Below are 18,064 nucleotides of genomic sequence, written 5' to 3' on the forward strand. Positions count from 1 at the left end.
TTGGTGTTAGAGAGCCTTTTGTACTTCAGAATTAGAGAAATTCATTCTTACACATTGCACATATGAGCGGCTTGGAGATAAGAAATACAGTATGTTCTTGATTGTCATATTTACATCCTTTAGAAGCTATGTAAGTCTTCTGTTTGCCAGAGTAGAGAGGAATTGGTAACTGAAAAATAGGGAGGGGGAGAAGAAAAATCTTTCTTCTAGTGTATTCTCTTTATCCTTGAAGAGTTGTTCAGTGGTGTGAGCAGATGCAACACCTGCAAAAAATCAAATAATGAAAAGTAAAAAGGAAAGGTTATGTTTCAGGAAAGTATGACTAAAAGACAAAAACATGAGCAGAAGTGTTTTTGTCAGAATTGATTTTGCTGAAGCCTGTAAAGGTGTACTTTCTGAGGTATCGATGGGTTCAGCAGTCTAGTTATGCCGAAATAAATGCTGAAAAAAAATCTTATTGCTTTAGGCTAATACTTTTATAATTAGCTGGTGAACTTAGTGCTACTGTTTTTCTTCTCTACTTTTTCAGATTAGATCAATTTCTGTAGCAGAAATTGAAAGATCCATTTTGCATTTAATACTCAGTTTTATTATTGTGTATATAAAGATGAGCAGAAAAGGTAATCCTGTCTTGGTCTGCCTTCAAGGGAAAAACAGGGGGGATGGGAAGGGAATACTGAAACCACTTTCAGATGTGCCTGAAAATGTTTTAAGGTGCCAGTGTGGAGAAGTGAGTCAGCCACTGCTTGGTTTGTTTCTCCTTATGACATCAGTACTTCATCTCATAAGTGGTGTATCTGTTTTTTTTATCTTGATGCATTTATTTTGTGGATGAGTAATTATATAAATGGTTATTTTAGAGATTATACTTTTCTTTCCAAGCAGCGTGACATCTCAGTTGTGCTTGTTGGCTTGGGGAGCCTGAATTTCTGTGAGATGTTTATATAACAGGGGTCACTGAAGTAAGGAGGGAGAGCTCGTGGGAACTAGTGGAGGCACTCTTCTGGACTTTGCTCCCACCAAATTAAAGAAAACACAGTGCATGTGCATTTGCCCTGCAACAGTTCTGAACTATGATAGACTGTCTGAACAAGGAAAAAATAAATAAAGGTCAACTATTTACTTCTCTCTGTAAGAAATGCCTGATTTTTGCGTTCTTCCTTACTGTGCTGTGCTGAGTACAAAAGAAAGTCAGATAACTCGTGCTCTAAAACTTAGCAAACTGATGTTGCTGTTATTAATAATTGTGATATCTGATCCTATAACATTTCTGAGATGTGAGCTATGCTATATTGTTATACCTCCATTTAGTGTTAAACTTGGGGGGAGGAAGAAATTAACTTGTTTTTTTCCTTGAGAGCAGTTCTTCCTTTCAGAGCTGCTTTCCCCCCCAGTCTCTTCCTTCCTTGTCTCGTGCATTTCCCATAAAAGTGGCAGGAAATTAAATTGGGTTTGTTAAAATTGTCAACATGAAATAACTGTGGTTTAACGCTCTGTCACTAATGAGCTGCTCTTACATACAAAAAACTGTTTTTCCAATAGTCAATTTCTGAAGTATTTAATTTTCTTGCCATTCTGTATTGTCACGATGCCAATTTAGTGGCTAGTGATTGTGGTGGTTAAATCTTTATTAAATTGATGGGAGAATCCAATAGTCTCAGACTTAATACTGAATGTGAGAATTAATCTGCTGATAATTCCTCGTCAGGAGCCAGTTGAGACTAGTGACAGTGCTTCTGAAAAGAGAAGTCAAGTACATATTTGCTGTTTCTTTGCCACATACAAGAGAACTGTTTAAACAATGTATTTATGTACAGATGCGTGATTTAAAAACCATGAAGATACAATAGTAGATCTAGAAGAGGATAATGTTTTAATACATGTAACTAGAGCTTGAGAAGTAGTAAAGTCACTTGTTCTTTGTTCCCAGTCTAACTGAAAAATCACGCTGGATTTAAATAAAGCAGTATGTATTTTTGAAGCATGAAAATACCACCTTTTTAATAGCTGACAAATACTTTGACTGTTTGCCTAACTTGGAGCAGGTTAATCTCAGCCTTTTATTGTCTACTGTACTTGAAAGTGCAAACTAAGATTCACAAGTGTCTTTTTTTTGTTTCAGTTGTTACTCTGTATGCTACCCTAGGAGGTGCAGCAATAGTACATGGGCTTAATGAAACAGAGGTGACCACCATCATCACTAGTAAAGAGTTGATGCAAACAAAATTGAAGGTCAGAAAGTGTTTCTGTTGATTATATCTGTTCATTATTCTTAAAAGGTTTGGTAGCTGTATGAAACGATGATGTATTGCCTTTCTGTAGTTTCTTATAGAACAAGGTTTCTGTATCTGTCTTCATATACAGAAGAAATTATAACCTTGGGATTTAGGTTCCTGAATAGCTTCTGAGAGCAGGATGAGCCATTTGTGCTATTGAAGAGTGGCAGTCCTGTCTGAAACAACACCTTCACAAGAACCGCTGTGGTCCCTGGGTGGATTTAGAGTCTATAAACTCAACTGTTGAAGGAAATGGGAGGAACAGAAAAATGTATAAACTGTATATGAATAACTGTGATCATACTCCTGGTTTATTCTTGGATGCTTTTTCAGCAGAGAATTAATGAGTTAAATCTCAAGATCAGTGCTTGAAGAGTTAGAGCTGTTTTCTAGTGCAGAGAAAGCTTATGAAACATTAGTTTAGCTTTTCTTAAAAAAAAAATTCCTCAAAATGTATTTTGTAAACTTCATAATTTCGTTTAAACCAATAAATCCCTGTGATCCAGTAAGAGTAGTCCAGAGTCTTGAGGTCATGCCTCAACCAGCAGGAGTTCTGTGTGACTGAGGGCTTGCAGAAATGTAGGTGTTTCGTTTCAAACTTCAGTGTGCTGGTACTGATCCGTTCCTTAACTCTTTTCATAAGGAGGACTTTTCAGACTTGGTTGCTGTGTTGTTTGGAAGCTTTGATTTTTGAGGGTACGACAGAGTCAGTCGGTTACTTAATGTGACATGTCAGTTGGCTATATGCTGTGGCATCTTTGGCTTGTGGCACTTACAGTTTAGCTAGCTTACTTCTCAGTCCGGAAGTATCAACGGAGGTGTGTATGTGAAACAAACATCACGTAGTATTGTAGTGGTGTTGCTTATTTGGCAAAGCCTTGAGTGCAGGATACCTGCTGTTTTTGAGACCTTACCGACCCAGGTAGAATACTCAAGTGGAACTATTATTCTGCATGAACTTGTAAATGGAAAAATCAATTAGTCCCACAAATCTAAATGTAGAAAGCTTCAAGCTTTGCAGCTGTGTGAGCTAGACAAGTTTATGCTCTGGTACTTTAAATCCTCAAATATTTTCTGCCTCTCTTATTTTAATGTATGCAATTGATAACTTTCTCCTGTTGGCCCAAACCTCATATTGGTGTTTGAATTTCTCCAGGAAATTGTTTCTCAAATTCCGCGGCTGCGACATATTATTACTGTGGATGGTAAACCAACAACGTGGTCAGAATTTCCCAAGGGTGTCATTGTTCACACTATGGCTTCTGTGCAAGCTATGGGAGCCAAGGCAGACAGCGGTAGGTAACCTTTTCTTTCTGTTTGGTCCATCTGTCCTAATTGGATCCTACTTGATTCACTGTTAAGTCAACTTGAACAAATTTGCAGATCTCAGAAAATTATGCAGTGAGTAAAATGCTTTCAATAAAAATGGTCTTCTCCAGAAGCAAGCAGCACACATGTTTATCCTAAAAGTTATTCTTCAACATTTAGACCGGGACAGAAACTTCAAACACATTTGTATGGTCAGTTGCATTTTAAAACAGGTTATTTAGACCACACAGAGAAAATTATTTTGCATTTTATAGCAAATTGCATCAGTAATTCACTACCATTAAATTTTTTTAGTTTCACAAATAATAAAGTGTAAAATATTTTTCTAAATCTGATAGAACGTGGTCACTTTTAATGCATTTCTGAGGGTATCAATCTACGATGTTGATTTCTTAAGATTTCTAACCTTTGCAACAGTTTTAAAATTAGGAAAATGGAACTTTAGGTGCTTTAATTAACTTGTCAGAGCAGAACTTATACACTGAATTGTGTTTTAGGAGTGTTATGGGTGATTAGTCCATCTGCTGCTGAAGTTTAGGGGGACATCAGGTTTGTTGCCAACATGGTGGCCCCTCAATTTTTGTGTAAAGTTGTCTAATCCTTCCTTCTGCAGTCTTTCAAATATTTTATGCTGCAAACTATAATAAAAGGACATTGCCTTTTGTTGAGTTTGCTACCCATAAGTTATGGAATACTACAAGTTATTATTTATGCTCAAGCATGTTCTACTCACATATTAAGTAAATGAGCTTATTTTTGTGTTTCCTCTCTGTTGGTCATTGCACAGCATGGTCAGGGTTCAGTGAGTGTAAACTTAAATATCCTTGTGTTCTCACAGTGTACATGTTGTGCCACATGTATTGCACATTATGCAGCTTTTCCTTTGAGTACACAGTTTTCATATTTTCTTCAGTGCAAGTATTTGAAAGCACTTTAATCCTATTAAAGCTGTTGAAATTAAATGTTTATGGAAATGGGAGCTCAAGTTGGCCCAGCCAAACCATGCTGTGACTGCTACAGCTGAAGCAGCTTGTTGTTCCTCTACTGGACAGTGCATGGCAAAGTAGCTTTGTAGATGGAGATTTACCTTGTACCTGCTTGGAACCAGTGCAGCATATTTTCATAAGCATATGAAGCTGAGGGGCATTTTGGAGGAGTGAAGATCTGCCCATCCAGCAGAAGTGCAGGAAACAGAAGACAAAGCATTGTTTCAGTAGGCTAAAACAATCACTGCAACTATTGCTCAGCTCAAACAAAGAAGTTCCTTCTCTTTGTGAAGGCCTTTTAAGCATGACCAGTCTTTTCAAATGAAAGCAAAATGTAGTAGCAATAGTCGCTGGCATTGTTAGAACAATTGCTATAGTATGTTGGCATGTAAGATCTCCCAGTCTGGTAGGCTTTCCACATGTTGTACATATTGTTTTCATTGTTTTTCAATGAAAATTGCAGGAAACAAACAGCAAGCCAGGCCTGTACCCTCAGACATCGCAGTAATCATGTACACAAGTGGATCCACAGGAATTCCCAAAGGAGTTATGATCTCCCACTGCAACATAATTGCTGGTATAACTGGAATGGCTGAAAGGATTCCAAATCTGGGGTACGTGCCAGCACTTACCCAAAGATGCACATGGGTAGCTGGGTGTAATGTATAATTATTGTGTAAAATATAAACTGTTATGTGCTCACCAATGTCTGAGCATCTTCCAGTACTGTGTTAAATGACAAAAGTGTTCCTCGTGCTGTCTTTTTCATCTTCTATATGTAGGCAAGACTGGGATGTAAAGCCTGTGAGGCTGCCTTGCAGTAGCATGGTTGAAATCTAAAGCAGTACTTCTTTAGCTGGTGTGACATTCTGTGGTTTGTTTCTGCTTGGTACAGGTTTTAATATTATCCACAGAGTTGCCTGTGCAGATCTAGCACAGTTAATTGTCTTGGCATGAGTAAACTTCACACTTCATTTGTACTATAGACCTACAGTACTTCTTAGGCAATTTTTGAGACAAAGCCCATCATATCTGAAGCAAGTTCATAAGCTCAAAGGCATTCTTCCACTTATAGTTTTTCTGAATGCTCTGAGTAAATTTAGCTTACTGATTCTAACAGTATGGTATACACCTCTCTCTTTAAAATTCTTTACAGGGAGAAAGACATCTACATAGGCTATTTGCCTCTTGCTCATGTTCTGGAGCTGAGTGCTGAACTTGTGTGCCTGTCTCATGGGTGTCGCATTGGTTACTCTTCACCTCAGACATTAGCTGACCAGGTATGTTGTTGATGTAAGCCCATAAGTAATTTTTATTTTTACCATATGTCAGTTCATGGTTATAGATCCCAAGAAACAGGATATTGGCAGTTGTGACTGGTATACTGAGGTTGTTTAACTGTGAATAAGAAGATTAAATGAAGATGGTCATTTGGAAGATGTGCTGTGTCATTTTGTTTCTTACATTAAAAGTCTTGAAGTTTTTCTGCTAATAAACTTGTTCTTCACTTTAGTCCTCTAAAATAAAGAAAGGAAGCAAAGGTGATGTTACTACTCTTAACCCAACCCTAATGGCAGCTGTCCCGGTAAGTCGCTGAAGAATATAACAGTGTTAAATTAAAAATGTAATTCATAATTTTATCAAAATAAAAAGGTAGAATCTTGGATGTTAAGGTAGCATAATGTTATTAGTATCTATTTATATATGGTTTTTATTCTCAATGTAAGTGTTATAAACTTTGAAGAAGTTTAAATAGCTGTGGAGATTGGACTGTTATTTTAGTTCAGTTCATCATAATGTGTTGTGTGTGTGTATATATGCTTTGTATATACATCTGTGGCATACAAAGACTTTTTAAAACACATATATATACATATAGGGTTCTATATTTTTATATATCATGTAGTAATGGTGTCTATACATGATTTGAAAACAGCCACTATGTGATGAAAATAGACCTTGACACAGACTTTCCTTTGTGTCATTAAACCTTTTCTGGGAAGAGAAGAAATATTTCTGCCTTCTAACCTGTTAAGGACAGTATTTGGTTGTTTAGCAGTGTGCTGGGTTTCACACTGATTTGTGGTATAAGTGCAAGATAGTAGTGAAGAGAGAAATGGACTTGTGTAATACTTACAGGATGAGGGTAGTTGGCAGCAGGCAGACTGGGATTGAGCAGCAATCCGGTTCAGATTTTTGTTATTTAATTTTAGTGTTTTGCTATGTTTTACAGCTGGGAGTGGTTGGTTGTCTGTACTACTTTAGAATATATATTAGATGTACAGATTTTCTTGTATTGGTTGCATGATTTCTTTTACTTTGAGTTGATCTTTCTTGTAACTAGGAAATTATGGATCGAATCTACAAAAATGTCATGAGTAAGGTAAATGAAATGACAAGTTTCCAGCGAAATCTATTCATATTGGCCTACAATTACAAAATGGAACAGATTTCCAAAGGTTACACGACCCCACTCTGCGATAGGTAACTTTAAATTTATTGTTAATGGTATCAAAGAATGTCTGTCTTACCACATGAGCACTGCTTGAAATTTCTGCTTTTCTTTGTTTTAACATTTGTACTTTGAATAAGGCATGAACAAGTTTGTAATGAAGTGTAAGTTGAAACAAATCATTAATTTATGCAACAATTTTAAATATTTATTGATATAATTTAAATGACCAGTGGAATTTAACTTGAAACTGATTGAAGATTTACATTCATTGCATCATTTTCATTTTATAGATATCTTTGGAGTTTGTGTTTTAACAGCAGTGAAACTGAAGGATAACACAATTTATGCAGTTTATTTAAAATACTTCTGGAGAGAAAAGCAAACTTTGTTGTCTTACTAAAACTGCAATCGAAATATGTAATTCATCTTCAAATTGGAATGTAGAAGTAAAGTTAGAAATCTGTGTTTTTTGAAAGTCTTTAATTGTGCTCCTTCAGAGTTTTCCTTCAGTGTCATAGAAGTTTATTTGAAGATGGATGAAATGTAATCTCAAATACAAACTTAGTTACTCTCTTGTTTTGTTTTTAGGCAATAAATATTCTTATCTTTGTATTTTAGCCTTATTTTCCGGAAAGTACGAATGTTGCTAGGTGGAAAAATTCGCATCCTGCTCTGTGGAGGAGCTCCACTCTCTGCAGCAACTCAGCGATTTATGAACATTTGTTTCTGTTGCCCTGTAGGGCAGGGGTACGGACTAACTGAATCAGCTGGAGCTGGAACAATCACAGAAGGTTAGTGTTGGTGCATCCTTCAGAGTGCTGCACATCAATAATCCATGGCATTTGGTTTATGTCTTAAAATATAATAGGGAAATCCTGGGAATTTCTCTTCATCAAAAAATGGATTAAATATTAGAAATACTGATTTTGATGTGTTTTGATGGCCTACATACAGAATCAGTGTCTGCACTTGTGATATAGAGAAAGCTGTGGTAATGTGAATGGGATCTTGTCAGTATTCTATACTGGCTGGAGAGAATAAATTTGATCTTATTTTGGTGAGCGTATTGAGACATTAGGAAGATAATAGCAATATAAAAAAGAATTCAAAAACCTGTTCCAGACTTTATCTTAATGTAACTTCATGGCTCCGTTTGCCTTTTAGTCCTATAATTTCACTCATTCTGTGGTGGCAAAACCAATCAGAGCTCTTGATTTTTTGGCAGTGGTGCGTGCCTAGTAGTCAGATTAAGGATATCTGAGGTTCATTGCGAGATTATGCTGGATTATAGGGCATGTATTATGTTCCTTGATGACCCACAGATCACTGGTTTGTGGTTGTTGTTCCATGAGGTCTATGGGAATACTTTCTAAAGAAGTTTAGGGGAAAAAATAGTGGAATTGTAATGAGTGATGTCCTCTCCAGTAATTCTGTCTGCTCAGGTGTCAAAGTATTGGGGACTGAAACCAGGGAAGTGGATAAGAAATTGAATCTTCAAATTTTTATGTAATATTATTGTCATTTCAAAGTCATGCAGTGCTATTAGAAGTGATGCTTTCTGCAGTGTGATCCATGTGGGCAGCTTGTCATCAGTTTTATTGTGGCTGGAGCTACCTCTAAAATACAGATATCTGTTCTCTTGCAGTATAAGAGTTTGATCCACATTACCTTTGATATAGCCTTTGCTTGTTTTTGTTTTGATGTATACATTAAACTTGAGGAATAAATGAACAGCTAGTAAACAAAGTACATGACAATTCTTTTTTCTAGTCATTTTTTTAATGTGGAAAATCCTTTTAATATTGTAGTTTGGGACTACACTACAGGGAGAGTGGGAGCGCCTTTGGTTTGCTGTGAAATCAAGTTAATGAACTGGGAAGAAGGTGAGAATTTCTATCTGTGATTAAATTATCATGCGTTTGCAAGAATTTTATATAAGCTAGTTTCTATTGGACTTTGGTAGTACTAACTAGACTGTTTTTTTCTTACTTCTACCTGTATACGTTTGAACTTAAGGGGAGCAAAGCCAGTTTTTGGTATTTGAAACAATTTTTTATATTTAAAAATATCTAGAAAGAAGCTATCAACACACGAACAGTGTTTGGGCTAGGTTACATTTTGTCTTTTATTCCAGTCACTATAAATGTGATTTGGAATAGCATTCTTGCAGGAGAGGGTAACAACCCTTGGAGTTGTTGTATTCAGTAAGTTTTAACTAAAGCATGTGCACAATACTTTCTGTTGCCATTAATAAGTTTTAAAATAGTCTTCCTAATGTTGTTAATAAAACAAACAAAACAGGTCTGTATAGGAAGGAAGTTTAGTGGATACTATGTTAAGTACGTATAATGAAATTTGAAGTGTGTTTAGACCATTTCCTCTGAGGTAGGCTCTTATGTACTGTAGAGAATTCCCTACATAATACTTGAGGGGCTTGGGGGATAATGTGAAACCTGAGATTTTGGTGGGTTTTGTTCCTAAAATATGAAGTGAAATTTTTCTTTTTGACTTGAGGAAAGCTGATTGTGCATGTCAGTCCTGGAAGGGGGGGGAGGGAAGGCATAGATGTGGCATTTGTCCTCCTCACATTCTGTTTGAGTTTCACTGTTAGTAAGCATGCCTGTTAAATAGATTTTTATATGCTGGAAGGAATTGGAACCACATCTTCTCTTACTGAACTGCTTAGACTTGCTTTTCAAGTGGTAACTGGCTAAGGACTGACTAAATTTGTTGGTATTTGAATACAAAAGTAATAGGGATTGGAATTCATTTTAAATTCATGTTTACTGGAATAATTCTCAGGTGGATATTACAACACTGATAAACCATATCCTAGAGGTGAAATCCTCATTGGAGGGCAAAATGTGACTCTGGGCTACTATAAAAATGAAGGACAAACCAGAAAAGATTTCACTATTGATGAAAACGGGCAGAGGTGGCTCCATACTGGAGACATTGGAGAGTTTCATCAAGATGGATGTCTAAAAATTATCGGTGAGTTCTTAAATCCAGGTAAATATATATATATATATATATATATGCACATCTATTTTTCAGGGCTGCTAGTTGCTGTAGTTAACAAAAAAAATCTGCATTTCCTGGCATGCAGTTTAATGTCTGATGATATATCCCAAGAAAATTCTGATACTGTAAAAAAAAACAAACAAACCACAATTAGGTTGCTTTAAAAATAATTTTCCTGTCAAAACAGTCTTAACGTGGACTCTACTGTTAGTGTGACTGAATAGTAAGCAGCCAAATAAGGTGTCTTTGATCTTATGTCCCTTTAAGGGAAGAGCCTGATTCAGTATAAAGACTTCTGATAATATGTTCTCAGGAATTAAACAAGTTGTTTTTGTTTGTAATCTTATCATTCTTCAGAATAAGAGTATTTCTTTATTCTAAAGGAACTAGTAGATGAATATACGAAGATAAAGGTGACACAAGCCTTAGATATGAGTGTCAAAGGATTAGGAGCCTAGGTGCCAAAATCGGTGCCCTATGAACTGCCAGTTTTCCCTCTTGACATTAGAGGATGACTCAGGCTGGAATCCTGGAAATAGAGCTTGTCTTTTAATACGTGAGCAAAACCTTAGGTCCCATTGCAGTTGCCTTTCACTGGTCAAGCAGGTAAAAGCTACAGAACTTTGGCTAAGCAAAGAAGCATATGGGTATTACAAAAAAGAGGTAGTCTTGACTGCCATCATAGCCAGGTGGGTCTGGCCCCTCCACCTTTGGCCTTCTTTGAGCTACATACAATAAGCTCAAGTAATTTGGGCTTCGTTTTCAGTTTCAATTGTTGTCTTGTCATATAACACAGTTGCTATTTAAATATGGATTTAATCTAGGAATAAATAGCAAAGTGCCACTGAATGCTGCATTGTCCTGCCTCTGATGTCTGGATGAGGGAGCACCAAATGTCTCTAGCCAAACACTGGCTTTTCTGTAATTCTAGTTGTTTTCCATTCAAGTGCTAGTTCTGTGATATAGGAAGTGCTGGTTTATAGGCAGAAAATCTGTAGAATTGAAACGTGATTCATGTTTTAAGTTAATAAAATGAAGTATGTAAATCTGATATTAAATGTTTCTGGAATGTGCTCCAAATGTGAGTCAGCTTGCTTTCTGATGTATGTACATCTCAGAAGTATAAAATGTCAAACTTCTGTGTTGCATAACTAACACTGTTTCTTCATCAATAGATCGTAAAAAAGACCTTGTAAAACTCCAAGCAGGAGAATATGTTTCTCTTGGCAAAGTAGAAGCAGCTCTGAAGAATCTTCCACTGGTAGATAACATTTGTGCATATGCAAATAGGTAAGAAGCAGCTGATGCTTTGATGTTGCTGTATTCTTCTGTCTTCCTGAAGGTATAAGCAAAATGTTTTGCCTCTCGAAGTGTGGATATTTTTCCAACTCTTATTTGAAATACAATGGAATATCTTTCTTTGTGAAGATGAAAACATCTGAATGTTTTTATTTTTCATTTCCAGTCATTTTGTGGAAAATGCCAGAAACGAGTCTTTCATTTCCCTCTTTTCCAATCTGAAAAGCAACTGAGCTCTAACTGCTTTCATAACAGACATTAATCAAGCACTTTAGGGTTATTACTTATGCAAGCCCTAGCGCATCTTGCTCTTTGCTGTATTCAGCTGTAATCTGTTCTTCAGAGGAAGGCAGGAGTAAAAACAAAACTAATAGCCCAGAAGGTGACTTGTACCCATGCAGAACACCAGCAGGAAGCCTGAAGCTTGAAAGCACTGTAAACACTATGCAAACTCACAACTGAAAAATAGTGATAAATGTGCTTTCTAACTGTACTACTAAATTAGACATGTCAGGGCTCAAACATATCTTAACAGACATATCTTAATTTTCTATTTCTAGAACTTCCTGTCTGTATGTAAGTATAGACTTAAATGTATTCATGTACTTGATGTGTTTTCTTGCCATTCTGGAGCTTCTGAATGATCCAAAATATTCTATTCAGCATGGCTTCCATGATACCACTTGAACATTGAAGGAAGCTGGAGCAGACAGCAGGGAATTGCTCAGTAGTAACAGATTAAAAAATGAACTAATGGTTTATTCACCTGTTTCTGTATTATTTCCTAACTAACAGTCATCATGAGACATTGCTTTTGACAGTTTGGGGAAAATAGGTACTAGATAACACTGCTGAGAGATTTTTATGGTGTTAGGCTCTCATCATGGTTTTCACCCAGCGGGCAGGTCTCAGATTTGGCTGCATGAAGCTATGGGCATGCTCTGAGTGCTCCCTGTCATCGATGCAGACGTGGCTTTGTACAGATAGTGATTTCTACAATGCTAGGATTAGAGCTCACTATTAGAATTGTACTGTCTATTTTTTTTGCTCATTTTTCAAGGTCAGTGTAGCATCTGCAGTGTACCAGAGTACTTCTAAAAGACCTGTAAGATTCAGTAATTCTCCTGTGAATGACACATTTAGCATATAATTCTTCACGTGCATTCACAGACGTTTTTGGGGAAGTAATGCTAACTAAATTTTGAAATAGCCAGGTTTAAAAATATCTAAAACAGATTTGTCTGGTCAATCTGAAGCATTCCTTAAGTAGAAGAGCCATCTGTTTTACTGCTCAACCTAGCAAAGCATGCTTATTCATTTTCTTGGTGATTTCTTCTTCACTGACGTAATATTTATTGCATTGTGAGACCACTGTAGTCAAAGAGTACAGTTATCTTTTTTAGTAAGCATATAGAAACATCTGCTGGTAGTAGTTCAGTAGGAATTGATATTGATCACCAAATGCCATGCTGTTGAACGCAGGTAAATGCATGTCAATCAAATGTGTAACCAACCAGATGCACAGTAATCTTTTTTTGGTTTACTAAGTATTAAAGGATTTCAGTTCTGGATACAACACTTCAGAAAAGGTGGACTGCTTAGAAATAGTCCAGAAGAAAACTGGGAGCATCATCTGATTGGAGCTCAGTGAGCCATAGCTGATGAGGAAGGGACATTGCTTAAATTCCTAAAGAAATTTAAGAGAGGGAAAGAAAAAACAGGAAAAGAAAACCAAAACCATTTGCAGTTTGTGAAAGATTATTTGGCTTTTTTGGAGGGGAGAGTTGCTACCTAAGGTTCTGTTCACATTTTCCTTAAGCTTTACACTATCTCAAAAATCTCCCCTACTTGTTTCAAGGAGAATTGCATTTCATTGTTTCTCAAAGACTGAGATAATGGATTTATATGTTCTAGATGTATCAGAAGTAGACAAAGATTGCCAACAGTAGAGAGCGGTGTGGAGAGAACCACTTGAAAGAGAAGTTACTTCCCCTACAGAAGCAGGCATTCTTTGAGATGTGTTGTGCATATGCTTATTCCACTGTCTGCTCTCCAACCCCTCTTCACTGCAGTCCTCTGCTCCTCTACAGTAACTGGATTTCTGCAGTTGAGAGGAAACTGAGGTAGGGAAGCTGCACACCTTCCTTCATACCGAGATGCAAAACATGAGGAGAGGCAGGGCGCATTGACATCGTATGGGTACTGCTTCCCCAAAGCTTTGAGCATGAGGCACAGTGGAATATGCATATGGACAGCACACCTTGAAGCAATCCAGTTGCTGTAAGGTAAGTAGCTTCTCTTTCTACTTATTTTTAAGCAGGCAAAGGTCATTTGCATACTACTTCAGAAAGATAATCAGGTGAACAAAAGTCAGTTGTTAAGAGCCATATCTCTGAATGAACTGCAATTTCCCCAACTTATTTTTGAAGGCTCACTGATTTTACATTACAAGATTCATACTAAAATATGTTATACTTCTCAGTTTCCATGCTTACGTCATTGGATTTGTTGTGCCAAATCAAAAGGAGCTTGCAGAACTAGCTCGAAAGAAAGGATTTAAAGGAACCTGGGAAGAGATCTGTAATAGTCCAGAGATGGAAAAAGAGGTACTGAAGGTGCTAGCTGAGGCTGCCATGGCAGGTGAGTAACTGTAATTGCTAGTAGTCTTGTAGGCAGTGTGTGGAAAAGGATAAGCATGTGCCCTAAAATTATTTCCTTGTGCATATGGATCTCATTATATATTCTTAGAATATAAGTAGAGTGAAATTTCCTTACAAAAGTAAACAGCAAAGCACGAGTGGGTCAGTGAACCAGGTTAGTTCTGTTAGTTCATGTTGTCTTGTAACTTTCTTCCTTATGTGGCCAGTACCCAAGTAAAGAATATACCAACTGAGCTTATGCATCAAGCACAGTTTTTCCTTTGTGTCTAATGCTGTTTAGGATTTCCTGTAGTATCATCTCGGCCTTCTGCTTCTAGTCCAGAAGAAACAGGTAGTGGGTCTTCTATAGACTCATACTATGTCTGTGAGTACTAGACAATCTCATGTGCTGCATACCTACACGAAGGTGACTGGAAAAAGCCCACAGTGGTGTGGGCTCTTTTAGCATCCAGTGTCTTAACATTTGAGAGATTTCCTAAACTTAAAGCAGTTCCTTGTGCTTTCAGAAGCCTTCTTTTGATTAACATTTCAGTCATATTTTAAAGTTATATAAATATCAGTATCTTTCTGTCTTGTGGCAGTGTTGTTAGAGGCAAAGAAATGCCTCTTGTGTATTCTATCCCTGCCATCTGGTAGTGTCAGCTCTTGTGTTGGAAGAGGCATTGAATGGTCACAATGGCAGTAAGGGATTTTTTCAGTGTTATTATACTTCCCTCTCAGCTGTATCTTTATCATGCTAATTGCTTGTGTTCTACTTAGCTATTCTGGTGGGGAATTATTCAGTAGCACAGGGATATTTTGTTCTTATGTAACAATTTCTGCTTTTTCTTTTTCTGTCTCTGGCCATTACTAAGAACTTTTCATATAAATGTGTTATTGCCACAGAATGTTTCTTAAATAGTCACTGCAGAGGTTAAATTCGTTTTTCTTTTCTCTGCGTCTTGATGCAATGTTTTCCACTGTTCTCTTTTGCAATCATCCAGCATCATGATGTCTTTCTGTAGCTCTTTGCAACTTCCCTTTGTCTTTTCTACCCTGGAGAATTTCCAATGATCTGTCCTGTTAACCTTCACCTCTCCTTCATATCACTTGTGAATGTGTTAAGCTATGGGAGTAGTGTATTTGCATGATTCTGTTGTTGAAACATAATCTTATGATGAATACAGACTCAGTAGTGCAGTAGACTTTTATTTTCTTGTCCACATAGATCTTCTTTCAAGGCATAGAGCATAGAGGAGAGTTCTTTTAAGAAGCTGCTGGAATGTAGTTTGCTTTTTTTTTTGAGCAGTACTAACTATTCTAAAGAGGATTCAATTGTTGCAACTATTTTATTAAAATGGATGAAGCAGAATATTTGATTTAATCCTGAGGCTCTTACTACATACACTTGTTATTTTATATGGTTTTATTTTTCTCTTTGGTATCATAGGCTTTAAAGTAAGCACTGAGGCTTTTCTGAAGCAAGGGATCAGCACAGACAGCCAAACATCTGAGGCTTATTCTAGTATTTCTGTGGGAACTGGAGAATAAGCACTGGTAGATCCTGCAGCTCTGTGTCTGATCACTTTGGGGTTTTTAGAGCCTGACCATAGGGAATTTGTGGAGCATTTCTTCAGTAATATCAAATGCTTCTCTGTGTGAGAATATGGATCTTCATTTTTTTAATTAATTGTATAAAAATGCTGGTTACATTGCACGTTATATACATAGCAGCCATTGTTTTATATTGATTTATTTGTAGCTAATCTGGAGAAGTTTGAAATACCAGTAAAAATCCGCCTGAGCCCCGAGCCCTGGACCCCTGAGACTGGCCTGGTGACAGACGCGTTCAAACTGAAACGCAAGGAGCTGACCGCGTACTATCAGACGGACATTGATCGGATGTACGCGACTAATGTAAAATAATCATATTTCTTTCTGCACCACTTTGCTGCAGTGAGCTTGGATCAAATAGGAAATACTTGAATCGCCTGTCTCAGCACTTGAGATCAAACACCAAACCACCGTTCCTCAGCTGAAGCCTAAACTGTGATTTCTGGTAACGTCACCCTGATGAGCGGCGAGTTTAGTAAAATGTTATGGCAGCAAACTTGTGTCTGTCTCCTTCTTTTCCAGTTTTCTCTGCTACCTTGTCAGTTCTTGGATTTTCCTGACTGTTTTGGGGAAACCACGATTCTGAAGCCTCAAGTTTTTAAACATTTATAAATCCTGTATAATGTTTTATTTGTATCTTTAACATTTGGATGTATATAGGGAGAACTCGGCTATATAAGAAATGGTAACGCTGGGGGCCTTTTTTTTACCTAACTGTTTAAAGATAAGGTACTCATGTTGTGACATTATGTAAATTAAAAATGCTTATAATGAGATCACTGTTGAACAGAGGACCAGGTTATTTGCTGCTGTTCTATTTTTCTGTGTAAATCTGAGGGAGAAAACGTTTGACATTATGTAAAACACCTTTAATATGTGCCTAATGGTTACTTCTGTTTCTGTCTGAAAATGAAAAGATGCTCATGGCACAACTCTGCATAAAGATGGGTAACTGTGCAGGTGTTAGTGTATCTTGTATTAAATCGGGCTAATAACACAGCAAAGATGAAATGGAAGAATAATCTCTCAAATACAGAAGCTCCTCCTTGAAGTAGCTCGTGACCATTCCATACAGTAGTTGAATTGCATAGTGCAACTCTCAGAATTAATTTCAATTAACACTTTGTAAGTTTGACAGTGTCCGTTTAGCAGAGAGACTGCAACAAATCCCATTCTGTTTTCCTTGTTAGATTTGGACAACACAGTGGGTTTGCTATTTGGTTTGTGCAAGTATGATAAAAGCCCTGTTCTGTGCTCACTGCTACCCAAATCTTACTGGGGGGGAGGGGTCTGAAGTCCTAATAGTAGTTATGTTCTCAGTTCACACAGTGCCTAGCTGCCCTTTGTGCCATTAAAAATCTCCCTTTTAATTTTGTGTTCTTCTATTCAGAGGTTTAATTTTTTCCTTTTAAAAACAGCTATTAGAAGTATTTGTCAATTGGAGTCATATTTGTTACCTGTCTAATTGCTACACCCAAAATTCGAACTTTGGGAAGGAATCTGTTTCTGTTTTACTGTAGATATGTGAATACTATTTGAAGAGTTATCAGAGATCTTTTCATCTTCAGTGAGAACATTTAGATTTGTTTCAGGTTTGAGTTTTATTCTCAACATATTTTTTAAAACAAATAATTTAATCAGGGTTTTATGAGAATGTGACAAAACATACATCCCTCAACTTCATGATGGAGCAAATATTAAAGTGGTGTAAATTTGGAGACAGTTCTCGTGTGTATCACACTGACAGTGCTAAAAATCAAGGTCTTCGTTGCTCACTTAATAGTGCATTATGGTAGTGTTATGGCAGTTCTGAACAGCAGAAGGTTTGTTTGGGGAGTTCGTGCTGCTACCACTTGGGAAGCGCTGATGTGGCAGTTGTGGAAGATGCTTGGCACAAACTCTTCAAAAAGTACTCTGATATATTATTTCAATGAACACTTCCCATTGGTAGTAGAAAGTGGTTTCAGAGCAGTTGAATGTTATCAAGTAGGTTCCTTGTACTTCAGGTTTGGAGAAACAATGAGAGGGTTTGTGCTGTTCTTTGTTACATTACCGTAGATTTCCTCTGCTGAGGTCTATGAACAACTGCTATGTTTGCAGTGTAACAGGTGAAATGGAAATGCAGAAAACAAAACCAAAAAACAGAACTGGGCTGATAAGAGTAATGCCTTCAGATACCTAGGTAATAAATGACAAATAGGTGGAGGCTCATGTTGGAAATGAGCTGTCAGGATGTGGAAGCTGCCAAGGCTGCAGGGAAGTGTTGCGATGTCTGTTCTCCATCAGCAGGCTCTGAAGGTGTTTGCACTCAGCACAGGAAGTACGTTGCTCATTTTTGGTGCAAACTAATAAATCACTGAAGTACTATTACTGTGTGCATCACTTGGTGCATCGTGCAGTAGCTGTGATTTATTTGGTAAATTCAGAGTGAGTTGGAAATCA

General features: G+C 37.1%; 1 protein-coding gene across 4 annotated transcripts in view; it reads left to right on the forward strand.

The window, feature by feature from the left end:
- Positions 1-16,584, forward strand: part of ACSL3 (acyl-CoA synthetase long chain family member 3) — a 77,819-nt gene extending 61,235 nt beyond the window's left edge. For 3 of the 4 annotated variants that reach the window (XM_065748250.1, XM_065748249.1, XM_065748248.1), the window contains exons 4-15: positions 2,123-2,232; positions 3,433-3,571; positions 5,055-5,205; positions 5,748-5,871; positions 6,105-6,176; positions 6,936-7,075; positions 7,665-7,837; positions 8,855-8,929; positions 9,849-10,040; positions 11,246-11,360; positions 13,852-14,009; positions 15,771-16,584. In XM_065748250.1, coding sequence (XP_065604322.1) covers positions 2,123-2,232; positions 3,433-3,571; positions 5,055-5,205; positions 5,748-5,871; positions 6,105-6,176; positions 6,936-7,075; positions 7,665-7,837; positions 8,855-8,929; positions 9,849-10,040; positions 11,246-11,360; positions 13,852-14,009; positions 15,771-15,934 — 1,613 coding nt within the window. In that variant the 3' untranslated portion in view covers positions 15,935-16,584. Of the gene's footprint in view, positions 1-2,122; positions 2,233-3,432; positions 3,572-5,054; positions 5,206-5,747; positions 5,872-6,104; positions 6,177-6,935; positions 7,076-7,664; positions 7,838-8,854; positions 8,930-9,848; positions 10,041-11,245; positions 11,361-13,459; positions 13,744-13,851; positions 14,010-15,770 lie in introns of those variants that run through there. The other variant, XM_065748252.1, reaches the window with a different exon arrangement.
- Positions 16,585-18,064: the final 1,480 nt, after the last annotated feature.

The sequence above is a fragment of the Cyrtonyx montezumae genome, unplaced genomic scaffold (genome assembly GCF_038088225.1).
Source record: "Cyrtonyx montezumae isolate F1298 unplaced genomic scaffold, pur_monq_1.0 scaffold_5, whole genome shotgun sequence".
NCBI classification, from domain to species: domain Eukaryota; kingdom Metazoa; phylum Chordata; class Aves; order Galliformes; family Odontophoridae; genus Cyrtonyx; species Cyrtonyx montezumae.